The following is a 17,489-nucleotide window of genomic DNA, read 5'->3' on the forward strand; positions in this document are numbered from 1 at the left end:
TTTCAATTTCTTCATCTAGGAAATGAGGATATCACTTTCACCATGGGCTTCCTATAGTGAGACAGAAGACCAAGCACTCAAAGTGCCTGTTAAAATCCAGTAGGTGCTGAGACTATTACTGTTGGTCACTAAAGCCTCTGAAGCTAACTTATTAACTAGTTCAATGTCCTATGTTAGTACTCTAAAACCAACCTTTATCAAGGTTGAATTATAAAGTGTTGATACATAAGCTTTGTCTTCAGGATATTCAAATATGTGTAATGTCATTTGAAAATATACCAAATTTTAAGCTAATTTTATTAAACTGTTATTATAATTATGCTTTGAGATTTCTGTTGTAATACAATTGCCTATTTTACTTGAGAGATAAAAGCTTTTCACAAAGGGCAGTCTCTTCAATTGTTTGCTTATGTGACCCACTCACAGCTGTTGTAGAGAGAGGGGCTGCGGACTTACTGGAGGAGGCACACTGCAGACGGGGAGGTGCTGCCCACTGAAAACCACAGAGCATCCTGGGACCTGCTGTGTACTGCAAGCAGGGATGTGCTGGCCCGTGCAGAGTGGGATCCCATGTGGTGCCACTGTTGTTACCGTGTAAGAAACAGGGACAGTGCCCTGATGCAGCTATTAGGAAAGAAAAACAGAACCTTAGAGCTTTGGCTGTTTGGATAAAAAAAAAAAAATCAACTATTAAAATTTGAAAACTGGGTCTTTACTGATTCCTCCCTCAGATGCAAAGATTTTCACAATGTACTTCTCCAATAGTTTCAACCAGAATATTCTTGGTCATTGTACAGGACAGCTGACTGATTCAAGAATAGTATATGAAACCCACAGACCTGAGATGCAACATGACCCTCAAAAAGACTTGAAAAGTCCAGGACAATAATGAACTGCTGTTATAAATTCTTCTAGTCTCCTTTATAGAGAAAACTTTTCTCAAGAGGAAACTTACAAACATGAAAGCTGTATCTTGTTAATACCTAGCCACATCCAAAAGGAAAAACTTTTAAAATTAAATCCAACTAGTAAAAACAATGTAAAGTAGAATAAAAAAGTTAAATAATTTCCTTTTCTAGCAACCCTGTCGGGACCCCTCTCACTTCTTTTTTTTTTTTTTTTTAAAGATTTTATTTATTTATTCATGAAAAACAGAGAGAGGCAGAGACACAGGCAGAGGGAGAAGCAGGCTCCATGAAGGGAGCCCGATGTGGGACTTGATCCCGGGACTCCAGGATCACAACCTGGGCCGAAGGCAGGCGCTCAACCTCTGAGCCACCTAGGTGTCCCAAGGGACGGGACCCCTCCTCTTACTTCTGAGAGCTTTCTCTGTATCCTCACTTCTATCCCTTTACTCACTCCCCCTTCAAATTCTTTTTCTCTTGGCCAGTCTTACCACTATCCTACCTGAGGCAAACAGTGTTAGTAACATATAATCTTCCAACATCTTTCTCCATAAGCATATATATATGTATAGATGATTACTCACAAACTGTTGTCATATTTTTGGCTTTTTTTTCCTTAACAAAAATGAGCTATTACCCTGCAACTTGCTTTTTTTCAATTAGTATTGTAGACCTCTCTTCAAGAGTTAAAGTCAATTCATTCTTTGTAGAGTATATCAGCTCTCAAAATTTCAGGTATCTGAAATATCAGCCAGATATTTCAGGTACACTCCAATTAACACAGTTCTATCACTAATACACTAATGGGATATGCAAGTTGCTTTCACTCTTTTGCCAATGCAAATAGAACTGTAAAAAAACAAGTCATCACTGAACATATCCTCACATATGAGTAGTTTCATTTATTTCAGAGGGATTTCTGGAATATAGGGTGAATTTTATATTTTCCCAAAAGGCTGAGTAAGCCACAATCCTAAGAGTAAGAGGGCCTGTTTCCTAGCACCTCCACTCAAAGTAGATGTACCTGTATCACAGAGGTGTGCTTACCTACCTGAAGACTGGGGGTGGGGGACTGGGGGTGGTGTTAACAAGCTTGCTTTAAATTTGCATTTCTCTAATTAGAGCAACTATCTTGTAATAGGTTTATTAATCACTTAGATTTAGGGTTTCTTTTCTGTAAACTATCCTTTGCTCGCTGCTCATTTTTATCAGGTTTTCTGTCATAGTCATTTATAGCTTATTTTTAATTAAGGATACAAATCTATTGCTTGTCATGTCTAACAAAACTATTTTTCCAGTCTATGTTTTATCTTTTGATTAACCATTTAATGGTAAATTTCATCTTTCATGAATTTCTATTTCTCGAATATAAATTTGTAACTCCCTTTATTGATGAGGTTATACATGTATGTTCCTAAACTTTCTAATACTTTTTGTGTCAAATTCATGCTGCTTTAGCTATAGTATCTTACTAGAAATTAGTATCTAGGAAGACATATTCTTCTAATTGCTATACTTTAATTTTATTTCTTGGCCATTTTCACGTATTTATTCTTATGTAATTATTTTTTAAAGATTTTTTTCCTTAAAATTCATGAGAGACGGGGGGGGGGGGGGGGGGGCAGTGATGTAGGCAGAGGGGGAAGCAGGCTCCTTGTGGAGAGCCTGTTGTGGAACTCGATCCCAGGACCCCAGGATCACGACCTGAGCCAAAGGCAGATGCTCAAACACTGAGCCACCGAGGTGGCCCAATAAACTCAAATTTTATCCACTTTCAAAATCCATTGGTGTTTTGATTTTTATTAATCTAACTGTAGGTGTGCCTGAGTAGCTCAGTTGGTTGAGCGTCTGCCTTTGGCTCAGGTAGTGATCCTGGGGTCCTGGGATTGAGCTCCAAGTCTGGCTCCCTGCTCAGCGGAGAGTCTGCTTCTCCCTCTCCGCCTCTCCCCATGCTTGTGCTCTCTCTCAATAAATAAATAAAATCTTTAATAAAAAAAAATCTAATTGTATTAAAGGTTGTTATTTTTACAAAGGACACATAATTTTATATTAAGGCTTTTCATTAAATTATGCCACATGTTCCATTATTATAGTACTGTTTTTCTAGAAATGACTTTCTTTCATAAAGATATATTCTTCTTTTTTTTAACTTTTAATTTTAATTACAGTACAGTTAACATACAGTGTTATAGTAGTTTCTGGTTTACAATATAGTGGATCAACAGTTCTATACATTACTCTGTGCTCATCATGATAAGTACTCTTTTATTTACCCTCAATTCAGTACAGTTTTTTTCCAATAAAGATATATTCTTTATAAAACATATATTATAAAATTTATTTCTTGAAGTTCTTTCGTTAGTTTCTAGATTTTGCTATCAATAGGTTATTTTTCTCTATTTCCATTATCAAACTGGTTAGCACTAGGAGGAAAGTTAGATTTTTATCTGTCTTAAATCTAACAATCTTATCCAACTTAATTCTAGATTTTTAAAAACTCTTTTCTTATATGCATATACAACTCTAAGATATAACACAATTATTTACTTTTCTTATCTTCTTGCTTTAGTGATAAAGAACCTTCGAAACTGATGTGCACAGGCACTTATATCTGATTTTGATGGAAATGTTTACTGAATTTCTTTTTATGTTCCCAGTCTTTACCCTGAAAGAATACTGCTAATATTTTCTTGCAGACAGTGGCTTGCTTTTTCGCTTTTAAAACACTGTCTCTGAATGAGCGGAAATTTTTTATCTTAATGAAATTTACTATATGCTGGTGTTTTATTAAATGGTTAAGAAATCTTTGCCAACCTTATGAAGACAATCTCTTTTACCTATTTACTTTTTACATTTAGATCTAGAACCCAACTTTATTTTGTGTATGATATCAAATAGGAGCCAAGGTTCCAGTTTATCTGCATGGATATCCAGTTGTCATCGTACTATTACTTAAAAGACCGTCGTTTCCCTCCTTGAATTCCTTTAAGCACCTCTGCCAAAAATTAAGTGACAATTATATATTTACATCTATTTCTGACAATGAACACAAGTTTAATTTATCGGCAATTCTATGTGTAGGTATAGTTAGTGCTCTTCCAATTTTTTACTTAAGAAAGCCTTCCCTACTTTAAAGTCATGAAGAGGAACACCTGGGTGGCTCAGCAGTTGAGTATCTGCCTTTGGCTCAGGGTGTAATCCCGGAGTCCCGGGATTGAGTCCCACATTGGGCTCCCTGTAAGGAGCTTGCTTCTCCCTCTGCCTATGTCTCTGCCTCTCTCTTTCTGTGGCTTTTGTGAATAAATAAATAAAATCTTTAAAAATAAATAAAGTCATGAAGCTATTGCTACTTACTTTCTTTAAAGCTTGTAATTTTGCCATTAACATACCTGGAACAGATTTTTGTGAATGGTATGAGATAAAGGATCCAGTTTCATGTTTTCATTTGGATATCCAACTGGCCCAGAATCATTAATTAAAAATTCTGTCTTCTTTCAACTCCTCTGAAGCCATATATTATTAAAGTATTCATAAGTGTATGGGTTTATTTCTGGGCTGTATAATTCTATTTCATTAGCCTATTTAATTATTCTAGCATTAGAATCACCAGCATTATAGCAGGTTGCTGGGTCTCACACCCAGAGTTTCTGATTCAGTAAGTCTAGTATATAGTCGGAGAATCTGCATTTCTAACAACTACGTAGGTGATGCTACTGCTGCTGGCCAGGTGATCGAGGATATACTTTGAGAACCACTTGGTCTCAATGACTAGACCAGAGCACCAGTTAGCCAACTATTTCTTTTTCTAAAAATTTTATTTATTTATGAAAGACGGAAAGAGGCAGAGACACAGGCAGAGGGAGAAGCAGGCTCCATGCAGGGAGCCTGACATGGGACTCCATCCTGGGTCTCCAGGATCAGGCCCTGGGCTGAAGGTGGCGCTAAACCGCTGAGCTACCCTGGTTGCCCCAGCCAACTATTTCTTAAAGAGCCAGAAAGTATTTTAGGCTTTGGGTACTTTGATCTCTGTACAAAGCATCCATAGGTGATAAACAAGCATAGCTGTATTCCAATAAAACTCTATAGAAAGAGCCAGCAGCAGCCTGCTTTCCCTCACTCTTAAGATAATTCTAAGTCCTTTAAAAAAAATGCCATAGAAATTATAGAATCAGCTTTTCAAGTTACACCAAAAACTTACTGGAAATCTACTTGAGATAATGTTATTTCTATATATTCCATAGGTCAGTTTTGACAACGGGCAGTTTAAGCAAAAAGGTTTATAAGCCAAACCTTCAGTATTTATATAGGTTTCCTTTAAACTGCCTCAACAAAGTCTTATAATCTACATAGAAGAAATCTTGACCATCATCTTAAAAGATTGCTTCATAACTTATTTTGATTTTTCAATGATACTTTATTTGAATATAGTATCAAACACAAATAGTAGTATAATGACCCCCCCCATATGTATCACTTAGCCTCCAAAACCATTAAAACCATAGCCAATCCATTTCCATCAACTTCTCCCTTTCCTGTATTTTATTGAAGCAAATCCCAGGAACCCATCCTTTAATAAATATTTTAATATGTATTTCTTATAGACACACTTAACCACAATAGCATTATCAACCTCCCTTAAGAAAAAGATCCTTAAAAATATTCTGTTCAAAATTCCAATTGCATTATCAAATTTTCAATCAGAATCTAAAAATGGTTTACGTATTGCGATTAATTAGAAGCTCTCTAAGTTTATAACTGCCACTTGCATCTCCTCTCCTCCTCCCCTTTATCACCACCACAGCTCATACACTGAAAAACTCTCGGTTGTTTAGTGGTAATCTATCTTTTAAAAAAGAAATTTATTATCTTTGATTCTGGCATAGAAAAATACAACTGATTGTTGATAGGTGTTTTTGTAACTGATCCACCTGTTGATCCACTGTTAGAATTCCTAATTCTAATAGTTTAAGATGCTTTGGGCTTTTTCATGCATATGATCGTTTCATCTGTAAATACTGGTGTTATTTGTTCTTTTCTTATTCTTACACTCTTTTTCTTGTCTTCTGTCCTGGCTTATACTCCATAACAATATTCATTTCCATTTCTATGGATTTACCTATTCTAGACAGTTCATATAAATGTGGCCTTTGTGACTGTCTTCTTTAGCAGGAATTCTTATTTTTTTTAAAGACTGTATTTTATTTATTCATGAGAGAGAGTGAGAAGCAGAGTCCCTCCCACAAACAGAGGGAGAAGCAGGCTCCATGCAGGGAGCCCGATGCGCCACTCTCGATCCCCAGGATTCCAGGATCACACCCTGGGTGGAAGGCAAACTGTTGAGACACCCAGCCCCACTACTTTAGTAGGAATTAGTACTTCACTACACTCTTGAATGTGTATTTCATTGTACAGATATACCATATTGTATTCATTCGTCAAATGATGTGAGTTACCAATGTCAATACATTTAATCTGTATTTGAGCACTGTATCAAATTCTTTTAAACTAGAATTTGTGTTTTCTTCTACAATTATATAATGAGGAGGAGAAAAATACAATTATTCTGTTCAATGTTTTATACCCACAACTACATTATCTTACTCCATTTGGTAGAACTTCTAATATAACATTAAATAACATCTCTAGTTACTGATTAACCCCCGGCCAATTAGAATACTTGCTGTAAATTTTACTTATTATATTTAAGTATTAGAGTTTTTATTAAATTTTAACTGACTTTAACATTTTGATAAAATCATTATTTTCTATTATTTGTTGATGTAATATGAATATTTTCATATTAAGCTATCTTCTCAACTGGAATAAATCTTATTTATTCATAGGTTATTCTTTTTGATACACTGCTACACTATTTCTAAACATTTAGAAACTAATCTTGCTTTGTATTTGAGAGGTTTTTTTCTATTGTTCTTTGGGGATTCTTATATTTACTTTTGATATTAAAATCACACGGGCTTCAAAAAATATTTAGAAAATTGGTCTTAAGAAAAGCCTGGAATCGTTTGTATATTATTACATGAGTGCTCCTTACAGACTGGAAAAATCATCTGTGAAGCCATCTGTTGATCACTGTGCCTCTTTAATAGTACATCTCTAAGTAGCTCTTGCACTTATGTAATTCAAATTTTTCTATTATTGTTGGGTCAATTTTGGGAACTTCACATTTTCTTTCTGTCCCCCCCAGAGTTAGATGTAGAATTGCATTATAATAGCTAATAACAAAATAATAATTGAGTGCTTACCACTTGTACTATTTTAAGTGCTCAAAATGAATTATTAATGCTCCCACATCCCTTACAAAACAGGTGCTTGCATTTTACAATTGAAGAAAATTCTCTGAATGTTTCCTATGTGTGTGGATATAGGTCTTTTTCATCATTCCTATTTTCTTTTCACCTTAACCAAGCTCACAAGGTGATTATTCCTATCAATTTTTCAAAGCACCATGATTGGGTTTTGTGCTACTACTTTTTTAAAAAAAAGATTTCCATATTATTAATTTTAATTGTATTTCCTGGTAATTTATTCTTCTCAATTCCTTTTGGTTTACTCTATTTTTTTCAGTTTGAGTAATTACTCAAGCAATTTTCAATTTTTAAAATAAATAAGGAAGGTTTATAAAATTTTCTCTGAAAACAGTTTTAGGCATTACTCACTGACTTGAATGGTATTTTCCTGAATTATAATCTTGCTTCAAATATTTCAGTGTCAAAAAAAATATTTGTGTCATTTTTTAAATCATTTTTAAACTTATGATTTATAGTTTTATCAGATTACAATCACAAAGAATGTGGCCTAGAAAAATTTTTCTTTTTGAACTTCTTATTCCATGATCAATTTTTTGAAGTGTTTCATTAACATACGGTAGAAGATGTCTGACAGAAGATGGTGCCTGGGAGAGTTATTTTCTATCAATTGTACAGTCTGTTCATTGTTTCCCATTATTTAATGAGGTGAAAAAAAACGGATACTGGTCTCAGTCTCTTTCCTTTGTTAATTTCTCCTGTCTATAAACTTGAAAGATTTTCAGCAACTTTATTAGGTGTATCTAGATTTGTGATGTTTTTGACTTCAGAAACTCTACAGAAATCCAAGCAATTCCGGTCTTTATTCTCAGGCTCTGAAGACTGACAAACCCTCTCCTTGACTAGTCCCCCTCAGTTCCTGGCAGGTACAAAGAGAAATGAAGTCTTCTACCTGTTGTTTCTTTGGAGACCCATGGAAACCTATCAGCAAGGATGCACCCCTATGGTCTTGCCTACTGAATCATTCTAGAAGAAATCGGAAGGGAGAGGGGAAATAGAAATGCATATTCAAAACACCAGCTGTTATCTCCAATTAATATTGTTATCAGAGATTTCCAACCAACTAATACATGAAGCCATTCTGAGCTTTCATAACCTTGCTCCTAATTTTTTAAAGTTCAACTTTCTTCTAAGCTGTGTAGAATTTAAATTAAGAAGAATGAACTTATCTAAAACAGCTTCAGTTTAGGGAAAGTTATTTCCTTTTAGGTAAAATTGAAGAAATTTACAACAAAAAACAAATCACCTCAATAAACGGCCACCAATTTTTAGCATCTGTATTTCCTGAACATTCTGTTACTGTACCTGATCATGTATGTCAACCATTACTGCATTTTGCTGGGGTGGATGAGCAGCAGGGTGTAACAGACGGGGAGATACATTCGGAGGGTGGAAGGCTCGAGGTTCCTCTATTGCTTGCTGCTGTGCATAAGGGAGATGGTGATAGTTTTCATCTTGACTAATGGAATTATGTCGAGACAGACGATCCCTTCTTCCTCTCTGGCGCCTGACAGGAGGACTGTAATATAGCAAATGTCAAAAAAGTCACTGTAATATTTACTGTTGTGATCCATAAGGATTCTGTATTGTCTCTCTTTGCAATGCATCAATAGTTTATACTAAGGCAAAAGCTTGAGTATTAAATAATTGCTGTGGTACCCCATCAGCTCTAAAAACTTAAAATTTAAACAATGTTTTCTTTTAAAGAAAAGAGCAAAATGCTATTCAGCTCTGCAAATATGAGAAATCAACAGCTCACTACTGGTCACTTTTTGAGGGGTTTAAATGTATGAAACTGCCCTTTGTATAGAAAAAAGTAGTCAAACTACCAGCAATTTCACATGGTTTATCCCATTGTTTTGCTCCCTTTATCCTATAAACACATAAATTTTAATCTGCATGTTTCTTGCCAGTATTCCATATATGCCTAATGAGCACTTCATGTTTGTCTATCTGGCTAAGATATACAGAAAGACATAGTTCCTCGAACTGGTAGTTGCCAGAGGGGAGCGGGGTAGGGGGAGCAAAGTGAGTGAAGGGGGAGTGAGAGGTACAGGCTTTCAGTTATGGAATGAGTAAGTCATGAGTATGAAAGGTACAACATAAGGAATATAGTCAACGGTATTATACTGTATGGTGACAGATGTGATGTATGGCTACACTTGTGATGAGCATAGCATAATATACAAACTTGTCAAATCATGTTGTATACCTGAAAGTGTATCAACTATACTTCAATAAAAAAAAAAAAAATCAAGGTGAAAAAAAGTTCCTACATACTCAAAATGAGAATCTTTTAAAATGCAAGTAGAAAATATATAAAGTAACTAAAAAACATTAAATTTGTTGACAAATGCAAATATAACAGTAACTCAGTAAATGCTACAAATGGAAATGATTGGAGAAAGTGTCAGCATAAATATTCCTATAATATTCAGAATTTTTAAAAACTGCTTATGAAAGAAACCACTTTTACTCCCCCTACAGCAATCACAGTCATCTATACAGTTTAATGCAAATTTTGTCAAGTTGTTATTGTAAATAGATTTCCGTTTTCTACTTTTCTACAATTCCAAAATTCATCTCCACTGCTTTCTACAATGGCTCAGTACCAGTGCAATTCAAAAAAGCAGCCTCATTAAAATGTACTCTACAGGGGCACCTGGGTGGCTCAGTTAGTTAAGCACCTGCCTTTGGCTCAGGTCATGATCCCAGGGTCCTGGGATTAAGCCCCACATTGGGGTCCCTGCTCCACAGGTACCCTGCTTTTTCCTCTCCACTGCTTGTGCTCTCTCTTGCACTCTCTCAATAAAACAAAAACAAAAAACAAAAAAACCCACAAATCTTTAAAAATAAAACAAATAAATGTACTCTACGTTGTGCAAAAGAGGCCAAAACAGCCCCTTTCCAGACACAGCTGCATATGGTCACCTTAGCAATCTTTACTGAGATCAGGTCACTTCTCTACCTCTTTTATTTCTTTCTTCTCACTCCCAACTGCCCAATCTTAAAGAGAACAATGACACGTCTTTGCAACATGAACTCTTCAATAGTGCTCTTGATACCATTCTCCGGGTTCTTGTTCCATTAACTGCTTCCTCTAGCTTTATTTTTAGTTATGTCTCTTTTTGCAAAATCTACATATTTTTGTTTCAAAATCTACATACTGTATTTCATTGAATTTAAGATGCCATCTGCCCTAAAACTCATTTTTTAAATGTTTTGAAGTAATTTTAGTATGGTTTTTTGCATACCCTTTGCCCAGCTTTCCTTCATGCTAATATATTCCATAAGCATAGAACAATTACTAAAATTAATAAACCTTGGTATTGTACTACTAACAGAGCATATTTCAGATTTCACTAGTTTTTCCACCAATGTCTCCTCACTGTTGAGAATCCAATACAGGATATCCCATTATATAGTTGTCATATCTTTTAATTTTTTTTTTTTGAGAAGGAGGCAGAGGGGAGGTGGGGAGGAGCAGAGGGAGGAAGAGAGAGTATCTTCAGCAGGGTCCACTGCCTGGCACAGAGCCCAGCACGAGGCTCAATCTTATCACCCTGAGTTCATGACCTGAGCCAAAACCAAGAGTCAGATGCTCAACCAATTGAGCCACCCCAGGTGCCCGTTTCTGTAAAAATATTTTAAAGGACTGTTTTATTAAGGTACCTGGTTAGCTTAGTTGATGGAGCGTGCAACTCTTGATATCAGGGTCGTGAGTTTGGATTGGGTGTGGAGATTACTTAAAAATAAATCTTAAAAATATAAAGGACTGTTTTATGTATCACTAAAAGGAAAAGTTGTCAAACTATGATATTCCATCAATTCTAAGTCCTTACTAGATGTTAAGGTGTGAAAAATATGTATCTTAAATAAAATACATGTGTTCAGATCATTCATTTCCTGAAAATCTATTCGACCCATACATAAACTTTAAGGGCCCCCTGTATTGTTTTTATTATTATTATTTTTTTAAGATTTTATTTATTCATGAGACACAGAGAGAGAGGCACAGACATAGGCAGAGGGAGAAGCAGTCTCCCTACAGGGAGCCTGACGTGGGACTCAATCCCGGGACTCCAGGATCACACCCTGGGCTAAGGCAGCGCTAAACTGCTAAGCCACCCGGGCTGCCCTTATTTGTTTTATTATATTGCTGCCACTTATCCTCACTTTGCCACTCAAAAACCATTCCAACAGCAAACTAAAAAACAAATTAAGATCCAAGCCCCTGTGCTGGCATTCAAGTCTCTTTGTGATTTGTTTCCTTTGTCTTTACTATATGACCTCTCACTAAATGTTATTTTTGCCTTTGTGACAACCTTTAGGAAGCAGAATAATTGAAAAACCTAGAAATTAGAAATAATGATAAAATATGGATATATATTTTTCAGTTGACCTTGTCATATTTTGTCATATTACTTTATTATCTGTAAATACCACAAAGCTGTTCTGTCCTCTTACCTGCCTTTTATTGATTGAGTTTTCTATATACGTTATTATCTGGTTTTTTTTGTGTGTGTAAAAGTTATACATTCTGTATTTCTATTCACCTAGGGATTTCCCTGAATTTTGAAATATATACTTCCTGGGGATCCCTGGGTGGCGCAGTGGTTTAGCGCCTGCCTTTGGCCCAGGGCGCGATCCTGGAGACCCGGGATCAAATCCCACGTCAGGCTCCCGGTGCATGGAGCCTGCTTCTCCCTCTGCCTGTGTCTCTGCCTCTCTCTCTCTCTCTCTCTCTCTCTCTCTGTGACTATCATAAATAAATAAAAATTAAAAAAAAAAAATCTTTAGAAATATATACTTCCACTTTTCTAAAAATATCTACATTTACTCAGCATTCCCAGCAGATAGAAATTAAACTTATTACACTCTTCTCTCCACCCTGTCCCCATCTTGTGTGCAGATCTTTTCTGCAGCTCTCTTTCTAAAACAAAAGACCTTTATTCAAACTTAATAGTATGTCTTTTTCATTTCCTTTGCTAACCAATGGTCTTGAATCATAGTTCTTGAATTCCTTCTTCTGCTTCCTGGAGAGAGTACAACTTTTAATTCTTTCAGAGAGGATTTCTTGCTGGTCAATTCTGTCTCTGAATATTTGAAATGTGTTTGTGTTTTCTCTTTATACTAGTGATACATCAGCTGGCAGAACTCAAAGTTTCTGTCTTGGAATATTTGTGAATTTTTATTATTCTTGGCATGTGTTCTGCAAGTTCACCAAAATCTTGTTCAACACGGTCTTTCTTAAATTCTGAGAAATGGTTTTGCATTATTTCCTTTAAAAGGTCCCTTGAATTGTGTCCATCTGAAAATATTTTAGACATACTTAAAACTGATGGCTCTGTCTCTATATTTAAACTTTTTTTTAATCCACACTTTTCCTTTTACCTTTTACACTACATCTGGGAAAATTTCTCCACTTGATCTTCCAGAAACTAGGACACCTTTTCTGCACATTTACTGAGTTCTAAATTTTTCCCAAGCAAGGTTTCTAGTTGACTTTTATGACTATAAAATCCTCTTGTCTCTCTCTGTTACACTTATTCAAAAATTCTGTCTATTCTATTTGACTGTTATTTGTTTTATTGAGTTGAATGCCCTTCTTCCACTTTGTGTGCTCATGTTTGTATCTGTAATTATGTTAGACTGCCGTTGAATACTGTATCTGCTTGCACAGCCTCCTTCTGGAAGAAAATCTGGCAGCTAAGCTCACAGCTAGCCTAAAGTACTAAATTGAGAATGGAGTAAGGAATAACACACCGTGCTGAGCAGAATAAGCCTGTAAATTAGTTTTCTGGAGCTCCTGTCTTCCTCCTGTGTTTCCATGAGCTTAGAGCATGACACTTCTCTTCAATTTAAACAACCTATAGCTTGTTATTACTACCATCTGGAAATAGACACTTTCGACATTCCCTTTCTGGTCCAGAGCCTTTCCTATGACCCAGCAGTTGTACTCCCAGGAAATGTGTACATAAAAGATTCCTAATAACTCTTTTTAACAGTAAGAAATTGAGCATCACCATTACCCAATAGTAGATGGATACATAAATAATGGTATATCAATATAAGATTATACCAAGTAAAAATAAATGAACTACTGGCATCCACATTAAAAATAGAATGTTTGATAAACAAAATCAAAGAAGAATACATTTAAATGAAAGTAAAACTGGCAAAACCGAAAAATATATTGTTTTACAATACATTCCAGTGTTAAAAAGTATTAACAAGGGAAGGATGTCAAATCACAGAACAGGGTTAATCCTTTAGGAAGGATGAACAGGGGCTTTTGAAGTTATTAACAATGTTCTATTTTAATCTGGGTGTTGGTACACTTGTCTACTATCCTTTTAAGTGTATGCTTGTTTTACATGTTCTCCTGAAAGTATGATACATTTCACCAAAGAAGAAGAGATTACAGTAGGTGCTCAGGCTGTAACCTTGAAACAACCAGCCATATTGTCTCATGCTATTTATTTAACAGCTATAAAATATTTTACCTGGTTTGACATACATTATCTTAACTTAAACATTCCCATAAAATTGGGGGACAATGCACCAGGTAGTGTAAAAGTCTTAGTGTCCAAACAGAAAACTCAAAAGATTTTTGTCTCATTTGAAAACAAGGAATGGTAGTTTTATGATCCTTCAATATTAGTTTCCTAGGGCTGCCATAACAAAATGCCACCTACTAGGTGGCTTAAACAACAAAAATGAATTTTCTTATAGCTCTGGAGACTATAAGTCTAAGATCAAGGTGTCAGCATGATTGGTCTCTGTTGAGAGCACTCTTCCTGATTTGCAGATGACCACCTTTTCACTGTGTCCTCACTTGCCAGAGACAGTAAGCTCTCTGTGGTGTTTCTTCTTTTTTTTTTTTAAAGATAGATTTATTTACTTATTTATTTGTTCATTCATTCATTCATTCATTCATTCATTCAGAGAGAGACAGAGAAAGAGAGAGAGAGAGAGGCAGAGACACAGGCAGAGGGAGAAGCAGGCTCCATGGAGGAAGCCTGACATAGGACTCGATCCTGGGTCTCCAGGATCACACCCCGCGCTGCAGGCGGCGCTAAACTGCTGTGCCACTGGGGCTGCCCTCTGGTGTCTCTTCTTATAAGGATACCAATCCTTTTTGGACTGACTCCCCACAGCCACCCTTATGACTTCATTCAATATTAATTATTTCCTTACAGACCTCATCTCCAAATATAGCCACACTCGGAATTAGGGCTTCAACATACGAATTTTGAAGATACACAAACATTTGTCTGTAACACCTTAAGATTTTCAAAATTTCTTAGATTATTAACATCCGAGACATGCAAACAGTTGTCTTACTCCAAGGATACACAATTTCCCTGAAGAAAAAAATGTATGACATCAGGACATAAAGAGGAAGCAGCTCAGAAGAAAGATTCCTCTGGGAAGGAAAAGTAGGGGACATGTCCCATGACAGAGGACTGAGTGCTGACGTAAATCTCAGTCTGTCTTTCATACCACAGGCTCCACGGTTTTTTAAAGAAACCTAATTAAGTTCCCAATTGCCTTAAGGATACAGAAGAAACGGAAATGGAATGGAAAAGAGGTAGTTCATTTCAAGGGTCTCCATACTTCCTTACAGTTGTAAACTATAAAATGCATTTTTCTGTAATCAGGATTGCAGGCTAGCCCACAGAAAGCCTTAAACCATAAAGCAGCTGAATTCTTATATAATGGCATAGACTGATTATAGGTAAATCAGCCTAGCCTCTTTGAATTTCATCTGTTAACCACAAACTAAATTAACTTCCATGCTCTGTGGTGGGAGTCTCAACAATGTGTCATGCTGTTTTTCGAGTGTATGAGTACATATGTGTGTTGATCTGTTTATAAAAAGCCCATAGAAATGATGCTTTCTCATGTTAAAAAAAAAAAAAACAACTCATAAATCCACCAAAGAAAGAAAATTTAAGACATTGTAATCAACTAACCTTCTTCTGTTGCGTGCAGGTGTGTTGCATCGTTCCCCTGAGAAGTGATGTTGGCTTGATCGAACTGAAGGGGGCTGCCTATTTGATGTCATCTCCCATGGTCGCATTGGTGGTGAGGGAGCTGGTGATGCTGATGTATAATCAAAGACTGAATGAGAGAGGCGCTGTCTCTTGGGACTTGGACTATCTTCACTCTGACAATGCAACAAAATCAATCAACTTAATAAGACCTTTCAAGGATTTTCCATTACTATATATGCATAGGTGTTTAAACATATTTACCTTATAAAGTAAAGGGGAGGTGGAATATGCTATCAAGCCAAATTAATTATCTTTAAAGAAAATAGATGCTGGACAGGGGAAGGGAGATGCAAAGTAAATATTAAATGAAAAATAAAATCTGTTTCTTAAAAATCATCATAAAACTCATTAACATATAAAGACACACAATAAGGTGATAAACAATTGTATGGAACTTAACCACTTTTTTCTTAAATATTTATTTATTCTAGAGAGTAAGGCAGAGCATGCATGCTAGGGAGAGAAGAAAGAGAGAACCTCAAGAGAGAACCACCCACAAGTGTGGAACATGACAGAGGCTCAATCCATGACCTGAGCCAAAAATTAAGAGTCAGACACCGACTAAGACACCCAGGCATTCCTTGACCATTTCTTTAAAACTCCAACCCAACTGAGAAATTCCACTATGCTACTCCATCAGTTAAGTGACCTTTTTAGTGATCAATTCTCATCTAAGAGATCAACTGAGGAAGGGGTATAATTTAGGTAGGCCCTTAACTTGATTCTTTTTTTTTTTTTAAGATTTTATTTATTTATTCATGAAAGACACAGAAAGATAGGCAGAGACACAGGCAAAGGGAGAAGCTTATGAGAAAATTTAGATGTGTGCATTTTTTTTTTTTAAAGATTTTATTCATTTATTTATGAGAGACAGAGACAGAGAGAGAGGCAGAGACACAAGCAGAGGGAGAAGCAAGCTCCATGCAAGAAGCCCGACATGGGACTCGATCCTGGAACTCCAGGATCACACCCTGGGCCAAAGGCAGGTGCCAAACCGCTGAGACACCCAGGGATCCTCTAGATGTATACTTTTTAAAAATTGATTTTGAGTATATATATTTAAAAGAGTTTGAATATTACTGAATGGAGAAGAGTAATTGTTTTTTAAAGATTTTATTTATTTATGAGAGGATAGAGAGAGAGACAGAGAGAGAGACAGAGACAGAGACAGGCAGAGGGAGAGGAAGAGGGAGAGGGAGAAGCAGGCTCCCCGCAAGGATCCCAATGTGGGACTCAATCCGGGGACCCTGGGATCACTACCTGAGCCAAAGGCAGATGTTCAACTACTGAGCCACCCAGGTGCCCCCCTTGACTTGATTCTAAATAACACTCTTTTGCTCCTTTATTCTTATGATTTAAGTCCATTACATTAGTTTTCTCTAATAAAGGTTATAGGGATAAGATAACATTTATCTAAAACAGATAAAGAAACAGTCAACTGATCTAGATCATCAGTTTTTTTTTTTTCTTCTAAGATTTTATTTGAGAGTGAGTGAGAATCTGAGGTCGACTGTGAACTGAGCACAGAGCCCAATGTGGAGCTCCATCTCATGACCACAAGACACACTACCTCAGCTGAAATCAAGAGTTGGATGCTTAATGGACTAAGCCATCCAGTTGTCTCCTCACCTAGACTGTCAGTTCGTAACTAGAACATTACAGCATTTTGAGGAAGACATGGGGTTAGTTTCAAGTAAATCATAGGAGTAGTGGAGAATTCAAAACCAGTACTTGTTACATGTTGAGTTTTCAAGGGTCACAGCATTGTTTACTAGCTATAAATTTGGTATGGCTTTCTTAGTTGAATTAGTAACTGTCGAGGATTCCCCACACAACTCAATTTTCCAATCCAATCTCACAAAAACTATCAAAATTACAAACTAACCAAATGTCTGGGTGAGGGCTATGTGTTTTCTAAGAGAGCCTTTATTATCTCAAATCTATTCCTTCAAGTTCTAATTACTTGAGCATTAGAGCACTTTTGGTTGCAAAGTAATTGGTGCCTGCGGCCAGTACCAAAAAAGTCAGATTATCTCCAGTATACAGGGCTACAATATAACATTAGATTTTAAGAGATAAACATATAAAACAGAACAGATTAAACTGGCAGGAATAAAGTAAACTGCTAAATAGTTACTTTTGAACATTCCAAGTTATTTAGCAGAGGTATTCCAAAAACATCATTTTCCTTCTATATT

At 36.1% G+C, this 17,489-nt stretch overlaps 1 protein-coding gene across 9 annotated transcripts in view; it reads right to left on the reverse strand.

Moving 5' to 3' along the window:
- Window positions 1-17,489, reverse strand: part of RNF38 (ring finger protein 38) — a 66,435-nt gene that overhangs the window by 18,022 nt on the left and 30,924 nt on the right. For all 9 annotated transcript variants that reach the window (XM_077912536.1, XM_077912534.1, XM_077912537.1 and 6 more), the window contains 3 exons: window positions 15,211-15,404; window positions 8,537-8,750; window positions 457-624 (listed from right to left, as the gene is read on the reverse strand). In XM_077912536.1, the coding sequence (XP_077768662.1) occupies window positions 457-624; window positions 8,537-8,750; window positions 15,211-15,404 (576 nt within the window). The remainder of the gene's footprint in view (window positions 1-456; window positions 625-8,536; window positions 8,751-15,210; window positions 15,405-17,489) is intronic.

This window comes from Canis aureus, chromosome 10, assembly GCF_053574225.1.
Source record: "Canis aureus isolate CA01 chromosome 10, VMU_Caureus_v.1.0, whole genome shotgun sequence".
Lineage (NCBI taxonomy): Eukaryota > Metazoa > Chordata > Mammalia > Carnivora > Canidae > Canis > Canis aureus.